The sequence below is a fragment of the Thalia democratica genome, chromosome 5 (assembly GCF_965202585.1).
Source record: "Thalia democratica chromosome 5, ktThaDemo2.hap1.1, whole genome shotgun sequence".
Taxonomy (NCBI): Eukaryota; Metazoa; Chordata; class Thaliacea; order Salpida; family Salpidae; genus Thalia; species Thalia democratica.
In genome coordinates this window covers 40592780-40620349 of record NC_139169.1, presented here as the reverse complement: position 1 = coordinate 40620349, position 27570 = coordinate 40592780, and the positions used below count along the sequence as shown (strand labels likewise).

General features: G+C 24.7%; 1 protein-coding gene across 1 annotated transcript; it reads right to left on the bottom strand.

Annotated features, from left to right (window-relative positions):
* Positions 1-25496, bottom strand: LOC145836528 (tetratricopeptide repeat protein 41-like). Its single transcript, XM_082944323.1, has 28 exons — positions 24752-25496; positions 23742-23897; positions 23509-23593; positions 22225-22360; positions 21700-21791; positions 21283-21437; positions 19263-19439; positions 18840-19002; positions 18375-18606; positions 17720-17829; positions 16848-17003; positions 15617-15731; positions 14567-14756; positions 13147-13319; positions 12652-12832; positions 10601-10674; positions 9460-9547; positions 8395-8530; positions 7877-7980; positions 7560-7689; positions 7050-7218; positions 6661-6765; positions 4450-4474; positions 3244-3452; positions 2854-2951; positions 1874-2084; positions 1359-1408; positions 1-118 (listed from the first exon to the last, which is right to left on the bottom strand). Coding segments are annotated over exons 1-28 (4266 nt in total). The 3' UTR covers positions 1-117.
* Between the last annotated feature and the right edge of the window lie 2074 nt (positions 25497-27570).

The following is a 27570-nucleotide window of genomic DNA, read 5'->3' as shown; positions in this document are numbered from 1 at the left end:
GGTAGAAATAAATGCATAAACATATAATTTGCAATAGTTTTTTGACATCACAGATTCAGTAAATCGCTGTTGAATTTTCATAGGCAGGTTTCGTACTTGTATTCTAAATGTAATTTTTCTGTAAAAATATAAGTAAATTAAAAACAAGCTCCTATATGTTCTATAAAAAAAAGTGTTTATCTTTAAAGTTTTGTATAGAAATGTTTTAAAATTTCTGTTTTAGAATTTTAAAATCACATATCTAACAAGTTTTTTCATACAATCAATTATTTTTATAAAATTAAGAAGTTGATAAAGCAGTAAAAGTTTTAAATTCATATTCAAATATAATTAATCAGTCTTCAATTTATGTGTAACTTTTTATACTTTAGGCATTTATATAAATTGTTAAAATCCAAATTTGAATATTTTTAAGAAAAATTATTCATTTAATGGCAGCTATTCAGCATTTAAAATCATTTAATCAATCAAAGCTATTTCAATTAGCTCAACAAATATAATAATTTAAGAAATATTCTAATGTAAAAAGTACTTTTTCTTGTAGAATTATTACAAATTTATAATTTTTTACGTAACAGACTGTTTTCTTTAACATGTTTTGTAAAACATAATGAGTTTTTTTTTTACAATATCAATAGATTATCTGCATGTGTAATTTACTTGAAATATTTTATAAAATGATTAAAAAGTAAATAAAATTTCTAAACACTTCGATTTGTTTAATTTATTTTTATTATTTACTACACTGTTTTAGCAGCTTTAATAAACCGTGAAACTTATATAACATCGTTTATTTATTTTACTACTGTTTGTTATATGTATATTAGGAAAAAGAAATAATTTTTTTATACCCAATATATATATACTAAAAGCTTATTATGGAATTGATAAAAATTACTCTAAAAATATTTGAACTGTTGGATTTTAGTATTAATTTAAATGTAAGGTGATAGAAATGTGTCTATTGTAATGTAAAAAAAATAATTTGTAAAGCATTAAAGCAATAGTGTCCATAATGTATCTAAAAAGAACTTTAAAAGCCATTACATATTTTGAGCTTATAATAAAACCACAACTTACGGTAATCTATCGGTTGAAATCGCACTTTTTAGCCTAATATTTTTGCTCTAAATGCAACATATTTTTAAACTTTAACAATAAAAAAAAACTTTCACGTTAAAATAAATCACTAAAAAAAAATATTTTCAACTAAATTGAACTATAATAAATGTACATAGACAAAAAAACACTTAATTATTTAAGGCCCAATATTATATTTATTACAAAAATGTTGAACTAATTATCGCATTTTCTTTTTTTGTTTATCTACAATTTTTTAATAAATCAAACAAACTTACTATGTAGACATCAATTCATTAAATTTTTCAATCCAGGACCCTGGAGGCATCTGTACAAAAAAAAAACATATAAATACAAAAAAAACCAAAGCTTATTTTAAACTATATGTATTATTGAAATATGTAAACAAAATTATTTCACATAGAGTAGAGGTGGCCAACTTGTCTAGCCTTTTGTACACAACAGGCCGGGGTTACTAGATAAGTATTTTCGCGGGCAGCGATACTTATGTATAATTTTATTAAAATAAACTTTTCATTGTTCAACAACTAAAGCATAACGAAATAGTCATAAAGTTAACTCTACAGTTTACTCATAATAAAGTTTTTGCCATATATATATTTTTGAAATTTGTTTTTTATTTATTAGGTTTTTATAATAAAAAAATATGTAGCAGTCCAAAAAAAATTGCTTGACTTAGTAGTAGGTCTTATTTTACCAACCCATAATTTAGAAAGAATAAAAAACTTTCATATACCTCTAAACTTTTATTCTTTTTTAACCCTTAACTTACCTGGTTTCTTTTTGGCGCATAATGGCTCCCACTAGTGATGTACCTTTCTGGTACATCGAACCAGGAGCCTTTGTGCACCAGACCGGAACCCTTTCTGACGCTTTCGCGGGGTTTCGGTGGCGGGTTTTGGAGTGAGTCTAGCTGGGAATGAGGTCCGTGAATGTTTTGCAAAATTGTTGAGGTTTGTCGCAGCGTTTTGTGCTGGTGGTGGCTGTATAATAAAAATATATCTTATTAATAATTACTTTTTAACAAGTTTATTTATACTTTCAATGCTATAAAAGCTTTGAAACAGAAAGTATTGTTTGACTTATAATAACACTATGATACAAAGTATAAGACTTAAAGTTATACATAGGTTAAAAATTTACTATACTAAGTTTTTCAATAGATGCTAATTGAAAATAAGAAGAACTCATGAATCATTAATTCAAGTCATCGGTTACTGAACATTAGTTTTAGAAAACGTTGCATTTTAAATAAAAAACAAACCAAGAACATTTACTTAAACTATTACTTAAAAACCTCAAGGAAAAATAATACTTTATTTAAATGATTTATTATATACAGATATTCACAAGAATTTTGTACGAAGAAAAAATACTGCTTTTCAGTTTATCATAATTACAATATTGTTATTACAAGAACTAAATCGTCAATTGTAATTTAAAACTGTATTTTTTCAAGACTTATTTAAGAAACTATGTTCTAACTATTTGATTAATATATTGCCAGATACCAAATAAATTCAACTTACTAAATATTTAATTATGTACCAAATGTAGTTAAGATATACTAATACTTTCTGTAAATAGTATTGTTTGCTTAAGTATATATGTGGTATACTTTTTACTAAAGAAACTTGCTTGCTTTTTATTTATAAAAGCATAAATACCTTTATGTAACTAACAAACCCCGTAAAAATAATAATATTTAAAACTGAAATGTACACAAATAATAAAACTATAAACACATCATACCTCTTAGGTCGGTGAAGTCTGTTAATAGTCTTTTGTTTATGGTCTGCGCTTACTAAAGCTTTTCGCGATATATAGGGTGTTGTTTTTGGTCTGTAAGCCTGTTTTGATTGTCGGGTAAGTATAAACAACTTTATTTAAAAAAGATAAATTATAGTAAATATTCAAAGTATATTTGAGTTAGTGTTGCGAAATCAACAAAATTGTGTTATTATGTAATAAAACTGTACTATATTTAAAACTATCATTCAAGTTTAAGTTTTTAAGAACAAATTTTTCCATTAAGAACGTTTTTACAAACAAAAAGCGTTGAGTACATAAAGATGCACAAGTCAATTAAACAGTAGAACTTAGGTGATTAAAATGCTTTTGTGACGTAGTTGACCAACTCACATTGTTCGTTCTGTTTATAAACTTCATGGCAACGCTCAACTCGTCTTTTTTCAGGTTATTCTTCAACCCTGGAAGTCTCAATGGCATCTTGGCATCAACTAACTTGTTTAAATTTCTAAACTCGTCAGCTCCCAGTTTTACACTCAAACGTTCCACTTCTAATTTCACATTTTCTTCGTCCATGGTGTTGTTTTCCTCAATTAAAAGTTCTGTTAATCGTTAAATAGATTTAATAAATTTTGTTGAATTTATAAATATAAATATTATTGATTTTTAGCCATGTAACACGATGTATGGAAATATCTTGTGTAAATAGCTATAAAGTTTAAAAAATGCAATCTATCTGTAAAAACATAAGTTATATAAATATAAAAATTTAACTACATTCAAGTAAAACAAAAAGAAAAATTATTAAACATTAAGAACTATATTTAAAAAACATTTATAAAACTTTAAATAAATTGTTGAAGTATAAAATTTTAATAACTACAACATTAATATTTTAATTTACCCATAAAAAACACTGATCAACTTTATCTATAAAAATTGTCATCATAACCAGAAAAAGTTCAAAATATTACCATTTACTAGTCGTAAAACTTCAATATTTACCGTAAACAATACTTGAACGAAGCAAAAACAAAACGCTGTCATCACAATTAATTTAATTTAGCCCAAAACCAATTATAAATTAATACTAAGCGGAAATAGTATTCGATTTGAACTGTTAAAACTTCTGAAACAAACTCAATTAATCATTAACAAAATTCAATCTTTCATTTGTGTGTATTTTGGGCATTTAGTTAAAAAAAAACGGAAGCTATCTTGAACTTGTATTAAGAATGATGTAAAAGCAGATTAAAAAGAATAAAAGTTCAAATCTGAACGGAACAGGTGCAAATTTCAACCGATGAGTGATTAAAATAGCTGTTTTATTTTTCGTTGCAAATTAAATTTAAACTTGTAGCTCTCAATTAAAAGCTGATATTCTAAATTGGTTCTCAGTGAATTATTGACTAGCTGTGGAGGTTTTGTTACAAAAAAGTAACAAAAAGTACACAATCATGTTTGTAAGTTAACATAAACTTGATGTGATGATAATTTTTGATGAGATAAACCTATGTTTTTAAATAAAAGTTTATTAAACATTTAGAAATTCAGTTTTAATGAGTAAATATTTATTTTAATTTTTGTAGAAAAACTCACTTTTTCCCGCTATCATTTTTTCTACCTGTAATTAAATTAACGGTGTTAAGTTTTATTAGTTGAAAACTAAATAATGTATTTAAGCAAATCAACTTTATAAAAGTTGTGTAACAAGTTATTGCATCATTTTTATCTAACATGTGTCAAAATAAAGCATTTTAGTAAATGTTTATTAATACAAAAAATCAAATTGTTATATATATAAATGTTAGTAAGAAATATATAATTATTAAAAAACATGAATTTAAGCAATTGCCAACAAAGATCCTAGCAAACCCAGTTCACTGGAATATATAATAATAATAACAAATTTAACAGTATTCTTTCGTTTTTACACTTACACATGTTTCTGTGTGTTAACCCCTTAACAAACAAAAACATGTGTTATTGTAATAAAGAAAGATTACTGTTTAATTTGTTTTTATATACATATATATAAATAAATATATATAATAAATTACGAATTTATTCTTTCAAAAATTTATTTTACAAACTAAGTTTTGGTCAAAGACTTCGTCAGTGCTTAAATAAATCTAAAAAAGATATGTGACAGTCATGGAAAACAGCATTTAAACAATCAAATTAAAATAAAACCAAATTTTTACTCAATTTTTTTACTTAAGAAACTAAATAAATCAAATTTTAAAGTTAAGACTGAGATTTAGGTGAATTTTAAATTTTATTTAAGTTTTAAAATCAATATAACAACAATAATGATAATAATAAAAGCTGAATGTAGCTTTTTTTTTTCTTCTAGTTAATTTACAGAGCAAACATTGCTTAAGCAAAAGTGTTACTAATAAAGTGAGCTTAAAATTGAGTTAATATTTTTGAGACTATCACATTATCAAATTTCATTTTTCAGACTTATCAAATTTTTGTAACTATCACAAGCACAAAATTACTTAAATCTACAATATTCAAGTAACAATAAACTTTAGCTTGATTAAAATTCATCTTAACTTAAGCTTTTTTATTTAAGCAACATTTACTTTGAAAATCAACTAGAAGAAAAAAGAAAGCTACACACAGATTTTTTTTTCTATTATTATTATTTGTGTTCTTTGATTTTTAAACTTAACTAAAATTTAAACTTTGCCACAAATTCAAACTCAGAATTATAATTTAATTTGTTTTATTTTTAGGTAAGAATTTGTTTTAACTATAAGTTTTTATATAAAACATTTGAGCGGGATTTCAAATTTTCATAACGATTAAAAGCATAAGATTGTTTAAGTTTTCAATAGTTACGTCACGATTAAAATAAGCTACTTTAAATTCAACTCAATTTTAAGCTCACTTTATTTATAACATTTTTGCTTAAGCAATGTTTGCTCTGTAAATTAACTAGAAGAAAAAAGAAAGCTACATACAGCTTTTATTATTATCATTATTGTTGTTTTATTGATTTTAAAACTTAACTAAAATTTAAAATTCACCTAAATCTCAGTCTTAACATTAAAATTTGATTTATTTAGTTTCTTAAGTAAAAAATTTGAGTAAAAATTTGGTTTTATTTTAATTTAATTGTTTAAATGCTATTTTCCATGACTGTCACATATCTTTTTTAGATTTATTTAAGCACTGACGAAGTCTTTGACCGAAACTTAGTTTTTAAAATAAATTTTTGAAAGAATAATTTCATTATTTATCCTCCAGCAGTTGAGATCTCTCTATTTGTTTTCTTAAAACCAAAACATATAATATAATAAATTATATAAGATGTAACGTTAAAAGGCGTTAAATTCTAGAGATTCTGATAAGCTAAGCTTATCGGAATGTATACCACAGATGTTTTTGTGTTAAAACTTTATTCCGACTAACGGCGTTTCACTGCTTTCAAAAAAATTTAAGAACAGATCTACGGAGTCTCAAAAAAGCTCTAAGAATAAAGCTTTTTTGAGACTTCGTAGATCTGTTCTTAAATTTAAAAAACTACATATATATATATATATATATATATATATGTACGTCTATATATAACAATAAAAGTAAAACGATCTTTAGCCAAGTTTGTATACAGACTATATTACAAGCTTCAATAAATTTTAGCTTTCAAAAGTTTAAATACAAATATTTCAAACAAAAATTTAAAAAATATATACAAACGGCTAAGTCATTCAGAAAATTTTGTGCTTTTGTATTGTTAAAATAGTAGAAAAATTTATTTTAATATAAATTACCACTATTAAAAACTTAATTAAAACGAACAGTGATTTGATCAATTTTCTTGTTATTTAATACAGGCTGCGTACCGTACAAATTCACTGCATAAGGTCGATACAAATCATAACTTGATGTCAGTGGTCTTAACTTCTGTTAAAAAAGTTTATTAGCTTTTATAAAGTTTTAAAAACGTTTTATAACACGGTACTTGTTATTTTCTAAACTAAAATATATTTTTTGCAATCATAATAACCATTAGTAGCATTTTGTTGAAGAGTCTTTAACTAAAAAGTTTTACAAAAAGACATCCATGGCTTTAGTTTAAATTGTTTTAAATCGTCAGAAAAACATCAACTAATTTCAACACCAAGGTATTTCTAACTCAAAAAACTGTCTTTGAAAAACTAGTTTTTAATTGTTAGCACAAATCGAACTTGCGGTGTACTTTTGACTTGTATGACGTCATACAGGTCTGTGTTTGGGGCGCACGACATGAAGCTTCGGGGACGGTGGTAGTTGATCGGGGAATTTTTCTTTGCAAAATATCCCCCGGAAAATTTGAACCTCCCAGTCATCAAGTCGAGCGCAGTTTTCTTGTAATTCCTGTTTGTTTATAAAACTTTACAATACATTTTGTATGCTTTTTTATGCCGTATTTGAAAATACTGTATAAAATCAAATGTATGTCATTTTTAGTGATATAAACTAACACATTATTGCAATTTTATATCTTAAAATACACAAATAAATTACTTTAAAAATGGGTTAATACATTTTGCTGATTATATTAGACAAAAAAACAACTGATACTTTTTTAATGTATTAAAACCTTGTACTAGAATACCAACAATTTTAATTTATATATTACTTATCAAAAAATAGACGTTAAATACTTTTTTTTAAATTACTAAACTTATATCATATTAGTCGTAATTTAAGTTAACCTGTCTAGAACAACTTTATAGTTTTTAGAAAACGAATCACAGTTCAAATTTAATAAATCTTTTGCTGTTTGAAAACAATACAACGCTTCATTTTTGCTGTTTAAAGTTGCTTCCATATCAAGTAATTTACCTGGAATTATTAAATAAAATACCTTTGAAATAAAAAAAAACAGTTAACATTATATTGTATACTTTTAATTACGTTAAACATTACTACCTTTCAACTTTGTCAAACGTTATTTTTTTATTAAGATAAAAACTATTTTTCTTGTTTATTACATAAAGTTTACTAAAACAACTATATTAATTAAACCGACCCATTGATGTCAATATTCTGGCGCATTGAACATAATCTTTGTTTCTTTCATAAAATTCTAAAGCTTCTTTATAGGACAATAACGCTCTCCTTGTATTTTCATTGCTGTGAAAAATCAAAATTATAAAAATTTAAGCAAACACTTCAAAACACTTCACCGTAATAACTATTAAGTCCAAACGTCTTTCATTTAAAACAATAAATCATCACAAAGTACCATGTTTCTGACAAAATAATACAAGTAGAAAAATTTCTAAAAATATATATTTAACTTATTTCTATCACGAGTACTTCAACAAATTACATAACAATAAGGCATGCCAAATTGTGATAAGTTCAAATATGAATTACTCTCATACTTAACATGACAATTTCGATACATTAGTGAATTACTCGAAGTAATTTCAAACTAGAATCAGCTCAGAGATGAAACAGATATAATGGCCACCTGTGCTACTTAACAATGCAACTTCGAAATTGTTTTGTCTATTTAAATTACACGAAGTTATTTCAACAAACTTTTTATCGAGGTACCGGCAGTAATGATCGGCCAAACAAGTTCTCACAAAGGCTACTTTTGAGTTTGATTTTCCGTGGACTTCTTTCACCTGTTTTAGCGATGTTTGAAAAAGTTCTTCGCTTTCTAGAAATTTTCCTAAAAATATTAAATTGCATATTATAAACACAACTTTTAATAAAATAGGTTTTGAACAACTTAGATTATGATTTTATTTTATAAAAATTTGTTATGCTAAGTATTTGTTTTAATATGTTTTTACATAAACTAGGTATTCAATTAAAAAAAAAAATAATTATAAATATACACCTTTAGGCAAAACACATTTATAAAACATTTTTAGGTAATATTCAAAAATAAGATTTAATAGTGAGCTAAAAAGCGAGTTATTTAACTTTTAAGAGGTCATAATAAAAATAATCGAAACTGTGTGGCTAAAAATTCATGTTAATAATGAGACTTAATCTTATAAACATTTGGCAAACACCAATAATTTGTTTGTCGGGTGACACTGTTTATTATTTCAAAATATTTATGGACTATGTTCAATTTGTAAACGAATTTTTTCTTGTAAATTAACGAGCCGAATATTTGGCTCGAATTTCGAAAATTGTTTTTTGGCAATTATACTTGGCTGAGATTTTTTGCGTTATTGAATTATATTTAGAACCACCAAGGAAAATTTAACTTGATTATTGCTCGAATTCAATTTTTCTTAGTTTCAAGCGCTTACTTGATGTCATGGCTTAAAGCAGTGAATATAATTTGTTTTGTTTTATTTGCTATTCAAAAATGTTTTTTTTTTGTAGTTGTAACTGAACAAAATTGTACAAAGTCCAAAAAGTTAGTATTTAAATTTTTTTAACGTTTTGAAAAAAACTATTCATCGCATTGTCTACCTCAAAACACTAAACTATTTTTTTGTTAAATGAAAAATTATAAAAGCTTCACAAAAAATGTAATTATATAGCTAGATAGACTTTTATATCCAAAATTTTATTTAGGACTTTTTTTTCTAATAAGTTTTACTTCTTAACGATGCAATTGTAAAAAAAAAGACAACAAACCTTGTTTAGATAGTATTTGAGCGATATAACACTGACAAATGGATTCACCATCGAAATTACAACTTAACTGATATTCTTCTGATGCCATCTGTTAAAACTTTATTTCAATTTACTTATATAAAGACTTGAGATTTACGCAAATTAAAAAGAAAGCATTTTTATGAATTAAATAGCAGTTATAGAATTAAAGCTTATGATTTATATAAATTTTCTTAACCTAATTATAAAAAATTAAACGTATAATGTTTTTATTCAAATATTTTTTTCTTATAAAAAACATTGAATTTTTACTAATAATTTTGAGCTTTTAAAAATGAAGTTTAAGGTTTTGTTTCTAATACTTATAATACTTATGTTTATTCTAAAAATATTTTAGAACCTGTAATGTATTCAGATAGTAAACTTTAAACTTATATGAATAGATAAAACTTTGAAGGAAAAAAGTGATTTTTTCAATGGTTTCAATATTTTATTCATAACTCAAAACTTTATAAACTTATATCAATAACTCAAACTTCGTACCCTTGAAAAGACACTTTAATTATTAACCAGTTTATTAATCGTTTTTCTGGCAGCGAAAAATAACAATTTTGAGAAGTAAAACCGTCAAAAGTTGAAATAATGCGACGGTGTAATCAAAAACCCAAGTCGAGTCATGAATTTTATGGCAATGAGTTTAGAGTTAAGTAAAAAAATCTTTATTGAAATGTTAATTTACGACGTAAAGTGAGTAAAACTAACAGACTGAAATTTGTGCGACAAATTAATCTCAATTGAGTCAAATGCAAATAAAAAATGATACAAAACGTCAAAATTTTATGTCATCTTTTTTGCATCAATATTTGTTATTCTCAGTCATAACTCAATATTTTACAACGTATTTTGACAACTTTTTTTAATAATAATAAATCACCAAAATTTCAAATTATTCGTATAAAACATAAAGCATAATCATAAAGTTTCTAATACATCAATATTTGTTAATTCTTGCGTAGCAAAAATGTTAGTAATCATATTTTTTTAATTTTGAAAACATCAAACTTTACCAGCCGTTTTTATAAGTCTCGAATTTTTTCAAATTAAAAACGTAACTTTTACCTTTTATTTTTTGCTACAATTACATTGTTAATAATGAACTCACCAGTATGTAATTTTTAGCTTGTAGAAACCGGCTTTGTTGGATCAACAAATCAGCGATGTACAGTTGAATATCACCTGTTTGAATAATTGTTTTAAAAATAAGCTTTTTTAATGTTAATACGATTTTAGGATAATTAAAATGTTGTTTGTAAAGAAAAAAAAATAGTTAACTGTTTAAATTGTTACTTAAATCACTTAAAATATTTAGTTTGGGGTTTCAAATAAAACAAAAAACTTAAAACTTTCTAAATTTTAAACTGCAATAACAAACAGTTACAGCTTATTATCATCTTTTAACAAACATCTTATATGTACTAATTTTAAAAATTAACTTAACATTTTATAGACTTTTCGGTATCTAAAATACTTATATCCAGTTTCTACAAAATATTTATATTGCTTAATGCTACAGATTTAAACCGGTAAAATCAATAAAAAGTTCACTAAAAAATAATTAAGTTAATCAAATATCAACTGACTAAACTATAAAGTGATTTATTCCGAATAAAGCCAAAGAGCAAAACATACAAACTTTAAAAAATTGCTTGGGAAAAAACTGGGAATGTCTTCAAAAATAGAAAGTTCAGTTTGATGATTCAAAAAAAGGGATATTTTAGCAAACGTGTAAAATACCTAGCCGTTTACAAATAAAAAGGAATTGTTTTCATAAATTTCTAGACGCGGCTGAATAAATAATTGATTTATTTTTGTTTCTACCTACAAATTTACATTGCATTATCGCGTCGATTTTAATTGAATTTAAGTTTGTGATACGTAAATTTAAAATATGTCATATTGAACAAAATAAAACTTTTTTTATTCCTTTCATGAAAGGTGTTTTTATTGCGATGAAAGCTTTTTAAATTGATTATTTATGAGTTTTTTAAAATGCCCCCCTTTTAGTTTGTTTCATTAATTTTCAAACGACCTAGGAGTTACATATATATTTCATTGATGGCTTGTAAGTAACATAAAATCGTTTGATTTGTTTTTAATGCTTATTGAAATAAAAGGTTTAATCCATAAGTGGAATTTATTGATTTTTTTGTATTTTATTAAGTCTTGATGTGCAAGTATAAAAAGATTAGATAACTTTATAACGAGAATAGCTAGTTATTAAATATCAAAAAAATAGAAAAGTATTTTTTTAACGATTAATTAATACTTTAGTTAAATTACCCGTTTAACAAAATGAAAACTTGAAAATCTCGTTAAAATAACTCTGTTACACACATTAAGAATTAAAAACCAATAAAACGGTTAAAAACTGTTTATAAATCAATTCAATATTATAAGTAGAATAAACAACTAAATTACAACTTTATAACATTATTTTATGGTAAAATTTAAACCAAATTTTATCAGAGGTGTAAATATTTTATATAGATTAGAGGATAAACATTTAGTAATTAGAAATAAAAATTAATACAGCGGTAAATAAAATACTCTACTAATATTAATTGTATATAGATTACTCACATAAGTTCTTGTAGCAATATGTAAATAAATGAGATAAGAAACTTATTATTAGATATCTTGTGATTTTTACTAATAAACTATCTTATTAAAACACTTATTTTTTGTTAATTTCTTTTTTATTTCACTTACACGAACTTACTTTGGTTATTTTGAACACGACTTGTAAGTTACAATTTTTAAATTGCACACGTACTAACTACTTGGGTATTGAAGTTACATTAATTTAAAGCACAAGTTTAAAACTTACAACTACTTAAAAATAGTTTAAGCTTTTTCGTGATACTTATTTAAGACAGTTTGTCAACCCAACTATTTATTTTTAGGTTTGGTTTAAAAAAACAACTGACACAAAAGCTTGCTTAACATTAATTAAAATATCCTTCATAAAACCTTTTCATTTTATTTAAACATAAGTTACCTATGCAATACAAAACCAAAAGCCAATAGTTGCTTTTGTTAATACTTATACATATTTATTCGTTCAATTTTATTCTAGATAGCACTGTCATTAAATATTCTATAAGTTTATACAAGTGTCCGTCGGAAGCTTTTACAAAACAATTGCTTGTAAACCTCTGAAGTTAGAAGCAGCTCTCTTTTCTTCACAGTTCAACTCGAGTATTTCCAACTGATTGGCTTGACAGTTGGCAACAGCTCCCACCAACTTGTCTTCCGCCAAAGACACTTTCATCTTGCACAGGAGATCCACGAGTTGGAGGTTCACTAAAAGCTCTTCAGAGTTGAGAGGTTCCGACTGTAAAGTTGTTGAAGAGTTAATAAAAATATCTGACTACTCGAAGTTGTACTCAAAACATCTACAACTTCAGTATATTAATAATAAAAAAGTGTTACAGAAAAAATCGCTAACTTTTTAGTGGGTTTTAAAATTTAATTAATTTTTGTATTGAATTTTTTCGAGTTGGAAAAAAATACTTAATAGAAACTTAAAACAATAAAAGTTCTATTTTTTTCCTTTAAGAAGCTAAACAGACTACACTTAAAAATTAGACTGACCATCATGGCTTAATAAAATTTTACAAGAATAAATTAATAGTAACAAACACTAACAATCTCGATGAACTTTTTACAATCTATTGCAAGTTTTTTGGCAGATTTAGAGTAATTTTTTCCGAGTTTGTACAAAAACCAGGCGCCATAAAACTTCAATTTTATCAAATCTGTTTGACTGAAGTCAGAATTGCAATCTTGATTTTTCACTACAGCTTTTTCAGGCGACCAACCTTTATAAAAAAGTTAATAACTGTTTTAAGTTAATAATTTGCTATACAACCTATATTTGAATTGCGTATAACTTGTTTTATTATTTGCGCCAAATAAAAACGACTCAGCGCTATAAAAATGTAATTAAATGTAATAAACTAAGTTATTAAATAAGTAAAAATAAAGGTCAACAACACGAACATTTTGTATAAAACCTAGAAATCAGTATAAAGTAAGTTTGAATTATAAAAATATATTGCTTATACTTTAACCTTACTGTTTTTTTTATTTACCATCGTATAAAAAAAGTTAAACAAAAAAATAAAAGCTCTATCTATCATTAAAAAAAAAGTACACTTCAAAGACATAAACTTAAAATGAACTTCTAAAAATATGTTTTTTGCTTGTTTAAAACCATTTTTAGTTTTATTAATTCATAAAATTACTATATAATTAGAATTGTATATTTACCGCCTTTCATAAATCAAACTATATAGTATTATTGAACACATATCTGTCTATATTCGGTTTTCTAAAACGTGTTTTCATATAAACAGTGAAGACAATTAAAAAGCAAGAGATAAAACACATTTTTTCACGTGTTGAAAAGTGAATGTTTATGGTATGAAAATCAGACCATAAACACCTTAATATAAAATTATTTCCTATTATTTCTACTCGTATAAAAATTTTGTTGATTTCAAAAAGATTAAATTTTTCATTAAGTTCTACACGATAGAAACGTGAATGCTTTTATTACTTTTCATCACTTATCTCATACAAGTTTATAAAGCTATTATGATGTTTTTTATAAAAAATTTGGTTTCCTTTTAATTAAAGAAGGAATATCAATTAAAATTTTCAAACAAACAAAGAAAAACAGTTATCATTCTACAAATGTTACAAGTTTACCGAGTTGTGAAGAAACGGTTATGTTTAAATAATTTAAAAGCTTTACTAGCACATAAATATGTTCGAACAATTTAGATTATTTTTTAAAAACCCGTTTGTAATGACGAACATGTTTTTATAAATTAAATTTTCAAATGTTAAACTTTGAAAAATTGTTTCAAACTTGTATTAATTAATAACATAAGCTGACCATAAACATAAAAAAGCTTTGTTGTATACACCTTGAAATTAAAAACTATTTATTTTATAAAAGAATCTAAAGACACATATTACAATTCAAAATCTATTAACAGTTTTAAAGGTGAAACCAATCAGTTAAACTTTAACACTGTTTGAAAAAGTTATGAAAGCAAACCTATGTTAAGGAAATTTTCATTTTTATTGGCAGGCCTTTTGCGTTCAGGCACAAAACTTTCATTAGATTTTAAATCATCGATATTATATTTAACATCATTGGTGTTTATTTGTGACATCACGATATACAAATCTTGCACTCCGTCAGAAAACTCATCGGAATTTAACCGTTTCTCACTCGAGAGCATCTCCTAGCGATTAAACTTTATTTTATTTTTGATATATAGAACAAAAGTAGTAAAATTTGTTGTTACTGAAAACAAAACTGAAAAATCAAATTATTTAAGATATTTATATTTAAACTGTATTTGAAATTAATAATAATTTTATAAAAAATCTTTAAAAGAACATGAGAAAATTAATAATGTTCTTAGAATTTTTAAGTAACTCCCATTTTCTTTAAAGAGCTATTTTTCGAATTATACTCTATAAAAATATTTTATGCAATGCTTGACTTAGTATACTTAGCTGACAACTACTCAAACCTCATTTTATAAATGTATTAAATGAGTTTATCCGCAATATACAACTAATTTAAAACTGTATGATACATTTAACTTATTTGTATATATCAAAAAAATCTAAAACTATTTATTTACTATCTTCGGCTTTTGTTTAAATGCATCAAATGTCTTATAACAAACAAAACCATAAACGACAAGATGTTTTGTTTTTATATCTTTTTCATTATAATTTTTGAGAAATATCTCTAAAAATCTATAAACACGATACAAATTTACGTACTACAAAGATATATAACAAATAAATTAACTAAAATATCATTTGCAATACTAGAGCGAATATAAAAAAACTTTCTTCATAAATATTAACAAAAAACATAGTGTATTTAATACGACATTTTTTAGAGATACAATTACTGTATTACAAACTTATAATACTAAACTTATAAACAATATAAAATATTTAAATCAAGGAGGTTCAAATTAAATATTTTAGATAAACATTAATAAATGACTTATCATTACGGTAAAAAATGTTTGTACTAAACCTTGAAACTTTTTCAAAAATACTTAATTTCTAAGAAACAAACCTCAACTAATTGAACAACATCAAACTTTTCTGCTATTAAAATGTTCCAGTAACTAATAATTTGTCGCAAGAAAAACACATCTGTTGTTGATATTCTGCACATTTCTATAAAGTTTCTGTGAATGATTTTAACAACTTTGCTACTTTGAACATTATTGAGTTACAAGAAGTTGTCACTTGTACTATTTAAAACAGAAGTAATTTATAAAAAATATATCCATTATGTATATATACCCATAATCATTTTAAAAATCATTATATTTAAGTTGTTAAAAAAAAATCATTATAGCAGTGTTTCTTAAAGCTTTTGATAACATTTTTTTATAGTCATGTGTACAAAAATTATTTCACTCTGCACAAACCATTTCTTTAACAATAAAAAAAGTATTAAAATTTTATTACGTAAGTTACTTTGAAAGCTACTTTATCGTTAATATTTTTTATTTTATCATATATAAGGATAAACTAGGGGCGAAGCGTAAAGACTTCATACGGTAGGGAGCCACAAATGTCACTATTTTTTCATGTTTATTAAATTAGTTTGCATTGTAACCAAAAAAAAAATTTAAACAAAAATTTTAGTATGAACTATTTACTTTGTATTTTATTTATGGATTTATTCAAAGTGAGTAGGTGTCAAATATGCACGGAGGGACACTTTTGCACGAAAAGTCAATTTTGTACGAAAACACTTTTGCACGAAGTGTCACTTAAGCACAAAGGGACATTTTTGCACGAGGAGTCATTTTGCACGAAGACACTTTTGCACCAGTTAAATTTTTTTTAAATAATATTTTTTATGTTAATTTTTCTTTTTCATAGTTTTTTTTCTTTTTTATTTTTACTATCACTGTTAACCTAACCCTTGCCCTTGGTCGGTAACAATTTTTTCTACTTTTTTTAATTTTTTTATTAAATACTTTTTTATTTTATGTTTTATTTAATAAATTTTTTTGACTCTCTTGTAAAAATGTTTTCGTGCATTTTTACCCGTCCCCATTTAAAGTATACCAGAAAAATAGTTTATGTTGACCTATATGACGTCATCATGCGTCTTTAATGGTACAAACAACAAACTTTAAAACATTAAAATTAGTTTAAATACTTATTAGATAACTTGGTGGGAACAAAACTTTCAAATTAAAAACATGCTGTGCGTAGTTTTTTTAAACATGGGGAATCTGTAAAGTACATTATCATGCTTTGTAGCAACAAATTTTTTAAGCTCTAACCTGGGTTCTGTTAGAAAGGTTTTCAACTTCTGAAAGTTTTTAGTCTTCACAAGTTGCCAAGGCAACTCAACAATTTGACGTTTTTTTGTTGAAAATTTCTCAAAGTATGATGCGATAAAGGAGCGAAAACTCAGTTGAAGATCTTGAGATTTTGAACTGAAAATTAAAACTACAAATGAAAATGCTGAAAAATAAACTAAAAGCATGTTTACAAATAACTTTAATTTTTAATTTTTTACTTAACTTATACAGTTTAAGTTTAAGTTATTAGTTTATACAATTTTTTGCAGTTTAATAAATTTTAAAAAGTTTTAAGAGATATTTAAGTTCAAAATTTCTATTTATATGTGAATATAAATACCCTAAAAAACATGCAAACTAAAATACTTGAAAAAAAGACTTCATCAATGTAAACATAATTTTTGTACAGTACTTTAAGCAATCATTTTTTAAGTTTTAATTTTATAATTGACAAAATTTTAACACATTTGAAAAAAGATCTTTTGGAAATATATTCCTTAAAACGAATAGTTCTTTAAGCACTATTTCTATAAACTTTTACTATTTGGTAGTTTAAAGTATAGAATATATAAGCTATAAAAGAAATTTAATCGATAAAAATGCATTTAAATTCAAAATAATTATTGTATTAAAAAAAAAGTAATTTTGATCTTATTATTTTACAAAACAATCTATCCTACTTTTCCAAAAAGTTTCTTAAAATCCATGTTTAACAGTAATTTCTGAAACTTATTATTTTTAATTTTTATTTGACTAACATAACTATAAACCTTGCAGAATTAAAACACTAACTTGCACTATTACTGCTATGGTAATGAATTAAACAATAATACAATCAAAAATTTTCTAACCTGTAAGTACCAACATTCATCAATGAGTAAGCGAGTGATTGTTTAACAGATTTATTTGAAAATATGATATTTCCACCGGGTACACATCTGACAACAGGATGGCAAAATGACTAAAACGATTTTTGAATAAAGTATATGAAAGAAATTTGTTAATAACTACTGTAAGTTGATATCCAAATTTAATATTTTAGTTTACCTACAGTTTTAAGTGTAAGTAGTTTTACTATTATAGAGGAAGCAGAACTTCAAAGTTTTCATTATCATTATTGTGAGTTCTACTTTATAAAATTTGAAATAATCTTATAGACATTTATGAGGATTAAAAACTGGATTTTTCTTACAAGATATAAAACAAAATGAACATTACAGAATAATATGAAAAATATAACTATTTTCTCACAAATAACCGATACTAAAGTTAATAAAATATTATTAAGTATGAATAAAATTATGCTTTAGAAAAAAATCAACAAACTACTAAAAAATATAAAGCATTAGAGAAAATAGGCTACTGGTTTAATAAAAGACAACTATATATAGAACCTATCGAAACATTTGGTTATCATTTTGTATTGTAAAGAGAGCTAGTAAAACATTATTAAATAATTTTGAAATAAAAAACATTTATACTTGAACATCTTAACAAAAAAACTACCATAAAAAGTAGCAGATCGTGTGGAGTTACAATCGAATGGCCAGTGTACCCCATTAAATGCAGCATGTGCAGCAACTCGGATTGCAGCAAACCTCGATTGCAGCACAGCAGCAGCTTTAGTGCATCTGCAACCCACCCAGATGTGGTGTTTGCATCGAAGCTACCCGGATGTTCTTCCTTGCCCCAACTTAATTTTCTGCTGATAAAGTTGAAACTGCCCCGCCAAAATAAGCTGTGTTTGAACGTACGTAGTAGTTTGAAAACCATAAGATTTGTTTAATTGAAAGATTTATTTATAATGATAAGCATTTAGGCAACACTAAAATGTTTTGGGCAACAACTTCTAAATAAATAAACCAATAATATGACAAAAAAATGTTTTGTATTTTGTTTGAGATTTTTTTTTATACAGCATAAAACATGTAATAATAACTAAACAAAAAGGTACTATCTAAAAGTACTAACTTGAGGATCCTACGAGCAGACAGATTGATAAGCAGGTTTTCAACAGATTGTTTGTTTTTGCACAATTTCAACAGAGATACCACGAAGGATGTCACAATCAAATTGTCGCTGAATGGAAGTTCAGATATTCTAATCAGACTTTCAGGAGTCAGAAAGCCTCTTACTGTAAGTTAGTAGAACAAGTCAGTATTGTTCATTTGATGAAAATAACTCAAAACTTTTAATCTTAAAGTTTTAAACATTTAAAAAAAAGTTATGCCCCATGCAACTGTGAATAATTTTAAAGTAGCATATAAAGTTAAATAATATGTTTTAAATATCTAATTAGTTGTAAAATTATTATGTGAGAAGAATAAAATTGACTTTAATGTACACATTAAAACACATTGATAAACACCGACTAAGATTGAAAGAAAATCTAACCGCTTGGAGTTATATTGATCAAAGCTACTTGCTGCAATGAATCAGTTTTAAGTTGGGGGAATTTAATCATTGTAGTATCTGATCTCATTGACAAATACTTGAGGGTTAGATCACAACTGTTCGTTGTCATGACAACCCGACAAAACGATGGTAAACTGTCTGGTATCCATTTTAATGCTGTAGTGAAACAACAGTATCAATATAACTAAGTTTCTCAAATATTCTTAGTAATATAAAATTTTTCGGTTGCACTACTGAATTATAAAAAATAAATTGAATAAAGAAATGAAAAAAAACACATTTTCTACAAGCTAATTTTTGCAATTAAGGTGGGCAACTTTTGTAGTTGGTAGACCAGATGTACAAAAAAAAATTTCAAGGTCAGACTTGTTTTTAAAAATCTTAGTGATCTGAGTAGTTATAAAACAAAAAGAAAAACTCTTAAAAATATTATTTGTAATAAATTCATTATCAAATAAGCACAAATGAAATAATAATTAAATTGACACATACAAAAATAATAACTAACTTAAACAGCACTCTTTTTTTATTAAACTAACACGTGTTTCTGTGTGTTAACAAAAAACACATAAACGGAGCTCTGTAAAAAATTAAATACTGCAAGGAAAGAATAGAAGCTAAAGTAGGTGTATATATGTGTTTATTGAAAATAACAATAATTACTATAGATTATTGTATATCAATGGTTAATAACAGATACAATATATAATCTTAAATCTCACTGTTATAAACCTATTCAACATTTGTAGTTATTAGATTTTAACTATGATAAGGTAGAATAAAATTAAAAATTAAATAATAAATCAAAATATAAACCACTCACATGAAAGTTGAAGAAATACCAATTCATAAGACTACTTAATTAATAAATTCAAATCGAAGTCCCACAAAATGATATATATTTATTAAACACATATATAGACTAGTGTGCTTATTTTTTAATCTACTTTTGATTTTCCAGCTGGAAAATTTTAATGTTTCGGATATATCATAAAAACACTCTGTACAAAATTTTAAATCGTTTTAAGAAACTTTCACCTTGTCACCAACCGATTTTCTAAAAACTATCCCAATGCAAAATGTATGGGATCCAAAAATTGTGACCTTGGAGTTTTAAGATCAACTTTTTTTTACATATGGCTAATTGTCACACAAACACATTGTGAACAATTTAAAACAAATTAAAGAAAGTTTTATGATGGAATTTCTTGTTTAAAAAAAAAAATTGGAAATTCAAAAAAATTTACAAAAAGTTATACTACATAAAATCAATATATTCCAGCATAAAACTTTCTTTAAATCGTTTTAAATTTTTCACAGTGTGTTTGTGTGACAACTAGCCACATGTAAACAAAATTTGAACTTAAAGCTCTAAGGTCACAATTTTCGGATCCCATACATTTTGCATTGGGGTGGCTTTTAGAAAATCGATTGGTGCCAAGGTGAAAGTTTCTTTAAATCATCTAAAATTTTGCACAGAGTGTTTTTATGATACTTCCGAAACATAAAAAATTTTCCAGCTGGAAAATCAAAAGTAGCTGTAAAAATAAGCACCCTAATATACACCTACTTTAGCTTCCATTCTTTCGTTACATTATTTTTTTACGTAGCTCCGTTGAATTGTGTTTTTTTAACACACAGAACATGTGTTAATTTAATAAAGAAAGAGTACTGTTTAAATATGTTATTATTATATATTCCAGTGAGCTTGATTCGCTATGATCTTTATTGGCAAACGATTAACTTTAAATTTTGAACAGGTATCACATATAAAAATATTAATTGTAAAAAAAAGCCTAGTTTGTTCGTTTTGAACAAGTTTGTTTAAAGCTCAAAAGTACGTCAAGGGTCAAATGTTTATGCTTTAAAGGCCAGATTTGGCATCCTACATCACCGCCCCTATTTTTAGGTCATCTTTACATTTTTTTAATAAGTAACTAAGTATTAAATATAGTAAAGAAACTTATAGTTATCAAAAATATTAAGATTATTAACAAACATTTAACTTTTTCAACTTGGTTCGGATTATCACCATGTAGTTGATCAATGCCATCGATAAAAACAAAACATGGAATTAGTTGAAGGGTGAACTTGAACATTTCACATATTTCTTCAAACGTTTCATTTCCACAACACACTTCAGCAATTGTACACCTTTAAAATATTATTTTTTTTTATTCATTTCACTTATAAAATAGTTTGTTACCAGGATTTAATCAAAGACAATAATAAAGCTTAAAATTGTTTATATCTAATATTAGTCTTATATAAAATTACAGAAGCTACTATATTTTATTACAGTTATTCTTTGTCATTCAATAACAAAAAGTCAAAAACACATTAACCGACTAACAAAAATGTATTGAAAAAGTCTATAGTGTACTTCAACGAAAAATATCAAAACAAAATTAACAACCTTCCAGCAACTTGACGTCTTATTTTGCAAATAATTCTCAACATAACATCAGTGACTTTTTCTTGTTCATTGCAGATAAACTCTTTTACTACCTATGAATGAACTAACTGATTTTATATAAATACTTTTGAGTTATTGAGAATTGTTAGGTAGTTGTAGTTATTTATATTTTAAAATTGAAAGTACGAATTAGTAGTGATAAATTAACAATGTTTTATCACTTGAAAGTTTTTTTTTTACAATTTAAAAATTAAGATTTAAAACATATTGTATTATATTAAAAATGACTTTTTATTACAAGTATAAACAAAAAGTCGGTAGGTTTATGATGCTTTTAGTAATGTTTAACTTGTTTGTTGAATACTTTTAACATAATAATGACATCAAAACTTTTGAACAAGTTTCCAATCTTAGAATAAAAGTTTGATATCTTATATAATAAAGTTTCAAACTTACAAATAATAAAGTACTGTAAAAACCTGCTTATCATTAATTTTAACTATTTTATATTGTACAATAGCATACCAATATGTTTTCAGGTAACTTTTTTTCATAATTTTTAATAAAACTATTTAAAAAAGATGTCTTTCCACAGCAATTGTCTCCGGACAACACTAAAATTTTTTTAGCCTCCAAAGTTGTAGGTGCTTTATTGGTAGGGCTGTTAAAAAAATTTGTGGTTAATTGAAACAGTTTGAAGAATAATTCAGGTAAAAGTTCAAGTTTACAAAATTAAAATACAAATAGTTAATATAAGTAAATTCGGTGTGAAATTTAAGTTCTAGACAAGTGCTTTTTACTATTTAGCCCGTATAAATATTGAAACAGAAAATAGCACATTAGAAGTTTAATAACTACAATAGATAACTATCATTAACAAAAAAAAACTATAAATATTAAAGAAAAATTAAGAATACTAGTAAATTTTTTTTTTAATCACTTAAAAAAGTACTATTAAAAAACTGTAAATAAAAAACTAGGTAAAAATTTAAACTTTCAACAATATATTATAATTTCAAAAGTTAATACCTCTCATCTAATAATAATGTAACTGTTTTCATGTAATTTTTTTATATTTTGATATGTACAGCTGAAAAGAACTATGATTCTAAAAGTATTAAAATAAAAAACTTTTTTGTTGAAAATTTTACAACTTTTCAACAAGTATGGTATAAGAATTGTATGAAAAGCTACTAGTTAATGAAAAACCATAAAATTACAATTATTTCTCTAAAACTGTCGTTTTGCTACTATATTTTACAATTGTTTATTTTTTATGTTTTGTAAAAACAAACAAAAATATTGAATACTATGATCAATTCATAATACTGTTAAACTGTAAGTAATAAATGTTAAGTCACATCAACTTTTATGAAATTAAGTCTAATGTAAAGTATAATATAATAATAGTATTAATCTTAAGTATAAATATATATATAAGTAAGTTAAAAACACTTTTCAAAACTATGAACAGCAGATCACTATGTAAACATTAACACAAGACTAACAAGAATCTTTATTTTATTTTCAATAACTTTTATTGTTGCGGTTTTTTTCAAAAAAAAAATAGCATAACTATTCTAAAACACAGGAAAAACAAATTTAGGTAAGTATACAAGTGTTTTAGCAAAAGTAGAAATTACTTTTGTACATAGCTGTTGACATATAAATACTTCGAAATAAAACGTAAGCTTGCCTATTTCAAAAACTAAAAAAAAAACTTTATGGTTTAAAAACAAAGAGAAACATACATAATCAAATACTAAAACAAATAAAGAAATTTTCAATGTTAAAAACTTATTAACAAACCTTTTTAATTCTTCAACAATTGATTTAGCAGTCGAAAATATTCCATCTCCTAGTTGTTCCCCTATTAACAGATATTTGTCTTCGCCTGTTTAACAACTTTATTTAAAATTTTGTATACTATAACATAGTAATACAATTTAAAAAAAAATTGATTTTCGTTTTTGTAAAATTAAAGCTGTTAAAACTAAAGTTACACATAAAAATACATTTAATTTTATATAATTAAAAAAAACCTTCATTTTTGTTGCTTTCATTTGATATCTGAACTGAATTTAGATGGTCAATAGTGCTTGATTCAAGCTCTTTTAACTCAGAACATTGGTAATAGTTATCCTTCAAATTTTTATTAAATCTTTTCACATAGCACTCATGATTGAATAAAGGATTGTCTGTGTTTATATAAAATTCTTACTTATATATAGGTTTTTTTTAGTATTCTTAAAAAGCAAACCAATATAATATACAAAATATTATTCAAATAATATTTTACTTTTGTTCTTTAATTCACTGCTTTCAAATCCTTAAGTACAATCACTTAAAAATTAAACTTAAATGCTATAATATTCTTTAATCAGTTATAAACCTTTGATCTTCATAAAATTTTACTTTGAATTGTTAGTTAGTTTGTTATTGAAATCGTTAAACAAACATGTTTCAATGATAAATTTTTAAAATTTTATTACAATACAATGTTTCACTCGTTTAAAAAAACGAGATATTCAGTTGTTTAAAATCTGTAAAAATTTATGTGATAACAAGTAGGAAGACATTAGGCTAAACTTGAAATAAAAGAAGTTAAAAAGAAAAAAGTATAACAAAAAACTGAGTAAAATCTAATTAAAACCTATAGTTTAAAGTTACTAGCATATGATAATTTTAATGTTGTTAGGCTAAATTTAGGAAAATGCACGTTACTTAATAATTATACAATCTTAAAACTTAAACAAATAAATAAGTCAATAAATAATAAATAATTTTAAGTCGAGAACTTTGATTGCAACCTTTAAAGCAAAAAGTACGCAAACAAACATGTTAATAAATTTACATTTTTAAATTTTACACAAGCTTAAACTTTCAAAAATGCTTTATTGAAAATTAACAACTAATAGTTTTTTTTAAGTTTTACTAACATATCATTAAACTATATAAATAATCAGAGTAAAATAGCCAGTTTAAAAATAGGCTATAAAACAAATATTTGAATATTGTAATTTGTTCTAGAATAATAATATTATTATCTTACCAATTAAACTTTCATCAACTTCTTTTTCAAATTGTAAATTTATTATTCTTGACCAATCTTCAAGCACAGCATCATCTAAACTTTTCTCATCATGAAAAAACCTCACATTGTACCCCTCATCTATGAGTCTGTCCTTCAAGTTAGATAGTTTTTCCTGGCCTTCAGAACTTTCAATTGAATTTTTAGATAATTTTACATCTTTTCTTTCAGCTTCAGTCAAAAATATATTGTATTTGTCATGAAAATAGAAATGACAGTGGCTTCGAGATAAGCTGCTGCCGTTCTGCAGGGCAGCAAACTCAATTTCAAGTTCAAGCAAACTCGCATTGCAAAAAGGCTTTTCACTCAACCACAAATGTCCGTGAGATATGGCAGTTTTTAAGTTTCTTTTCACTATAGTGACATCATTTATATCATTGACTAAATTTTCGTCATTTATTGAAAACTCATCACAAAAAGGTCCATAGGTGTCTCCTATAATAAAAATGCAAAACGGCCTACTTTTAGAAATGAGGTCAAATGACTGCAGCAAAGAAAAATCTTCAGATGGATGGAAATTTAATGAAGTTTTTCTGTTGTCAACTGGATGGAAGCAGCCTCCGTATTTTTTGCATAAAGTTTCTAGTCTTTTGAATGAATTTGAACACATGTAAGAAACTTCATTTTCAAAACTTCCAACTGTGCTGCCTATGTATGGACTAATTACTTTCTTGGATGGATTAAACTCAAGGAAGGGGTTTTTCATTGCTTTTATTTAATATATAAAGTGCATAATTAAATTCTATCAAATTCTATTTTTAGCTATGGCATTGATTTTAATAACTATTTTATAAGCGTTTACTAAAAAAATTTAAAAACTGGTTTAGTTAAAACATATGAACTTTACCAACAATAAGTACTTCATTTTTGTCTGACCTACGATTTAAAAACTAAAATTTACAAAAAGTTCAATTTAAACATAATTTTTAATTTTAGTAAAATTATTATTATTATATTATCATATATCTCAATACAATACAGTATTATTTTTTTCCAAACATTTTGTAAACATTTAATATTACTTTTTTAGTCGTTATATCTTAAATAAATGCCCTTAAGTTAAGTTTTGTTTTTATTTTTGCAATTTTTGTAATCAATATTCTATTTTAAAACATATTGGATAGCCTAAAAGAAAAAAAAATAGATTAAGCACAAACAATTTGATTGAAAGTAAAAGTACTATAGTAATAGATGTTTTTTTACATAAACTTGGTTTAAACTGCTCTATATTTTGATGGTGGGAATTAATTTCGTTTTAAACTAAGCATGTCCTATATGAAGTAGAGTACCATATATTTATGGTAAAAAAACATATTAAAGATGTTTTGCACCAAAGTATATTGCTTAAAGTCTTTATCAGACTTCGTTTGTTATCAAATTATAATCAAAAGTTTGTATTTATAGAAAAAAATTGATGTATTGACTTTTTTATATATATAAGCAGAAATACTTTTTAAAAAGAAAACAAATAAATCATCATTCATAGGCAAAAACAAAATACACCAAATAGACAACATTTAATTGTTATGATTATAAGATAAAAAGTTAAATTACATCATAAAATGGGACAAAATTAACAAAAAAAAGAAAAATTTAACCTAAAAATAACTGAAACAGTGCACACTGGAACAAATAGAAAATAAAATAGTAGAAAAATCTTAAGCTTTTAATTTAAAACAGAAAGAAAAAAACATATGCTTACACTACCAAATATTTTTTTTAATAACACCTTCAAAGTTAAGCAAAAAACCATACAGTCAAATATGAATACAAACAATTTTTATCAAACTCTTATCATGTTTTTTTTTTGATTTTTCTTAATACTTTCTTCTACACTTTTATCAAATTACTACCAGCTTTAAGCAATTTTTCCAAACTTAACCACATGTTTAGTTGTTCAATTTAATGATTTATAATAACATCTCAAAAACAATAAAACTTCAAATTTTGCAGAGATATTTTTAAATCAGCTAATACATTTATAAAATATCAAAGTCATATCATAAACTTTTCTTATTCATAAATACACACTTAATTATCTTAAATTTATCTTGAATTTTATAAAAATACCACTTTTAAAACAAAGAAGAAAGACACACTCAAGTATTTTAAGTTTTTAAAAAACTAATTTTATTTTTAAATGTAATTTTTATCAGATAAAAATTTAAAAAATAATTGTCAGATATTAAGTATTTCAGAATTTTTAATATACTTTTTATTGGAAGACAGCTAGAGGACAGTTCAAATGCAATTTTAAATAGTTCTTGTTGTGTAGCATAAATAAAATACTAAACAAATCAACTGGAAACTTGAATAAGCTAAACAGTTTGTATACTAGAGCCCTTGACTTTTAGAAATGTGTTCCAAATTTTCTGAGCTCCTTTTAGGGTTTTTCTAAATACAATTTTTCTCATATATTTAATGGCAAATTGATTTGATATTCAATAAAAGTTACTGAAAGGTACTGAAATGTGTTTTATACCAAACAAAACTTTTATAATATGTTAAATTCTTTTTGTATATAACAGTTACTAATTATTAAAAACTTAAAATGTTATTTATTTACAAAAACCATTAAACTTTTTTTTTCAAAAAGTAGCAATTTTTACGTTTCAAGACATTTTTTCCTAAATTTTAAACTCCAGATTTTTCAGATAAAATTTCCATCCTGGTATACTAAATTTTCTAGATATATCAGCAGTAATTTTGTCTAAAAGTAACATTCAGGTATTGATCCAAAACTTTTCTACAATCAAAGGTATATGTTTTTTTGTGTAGTT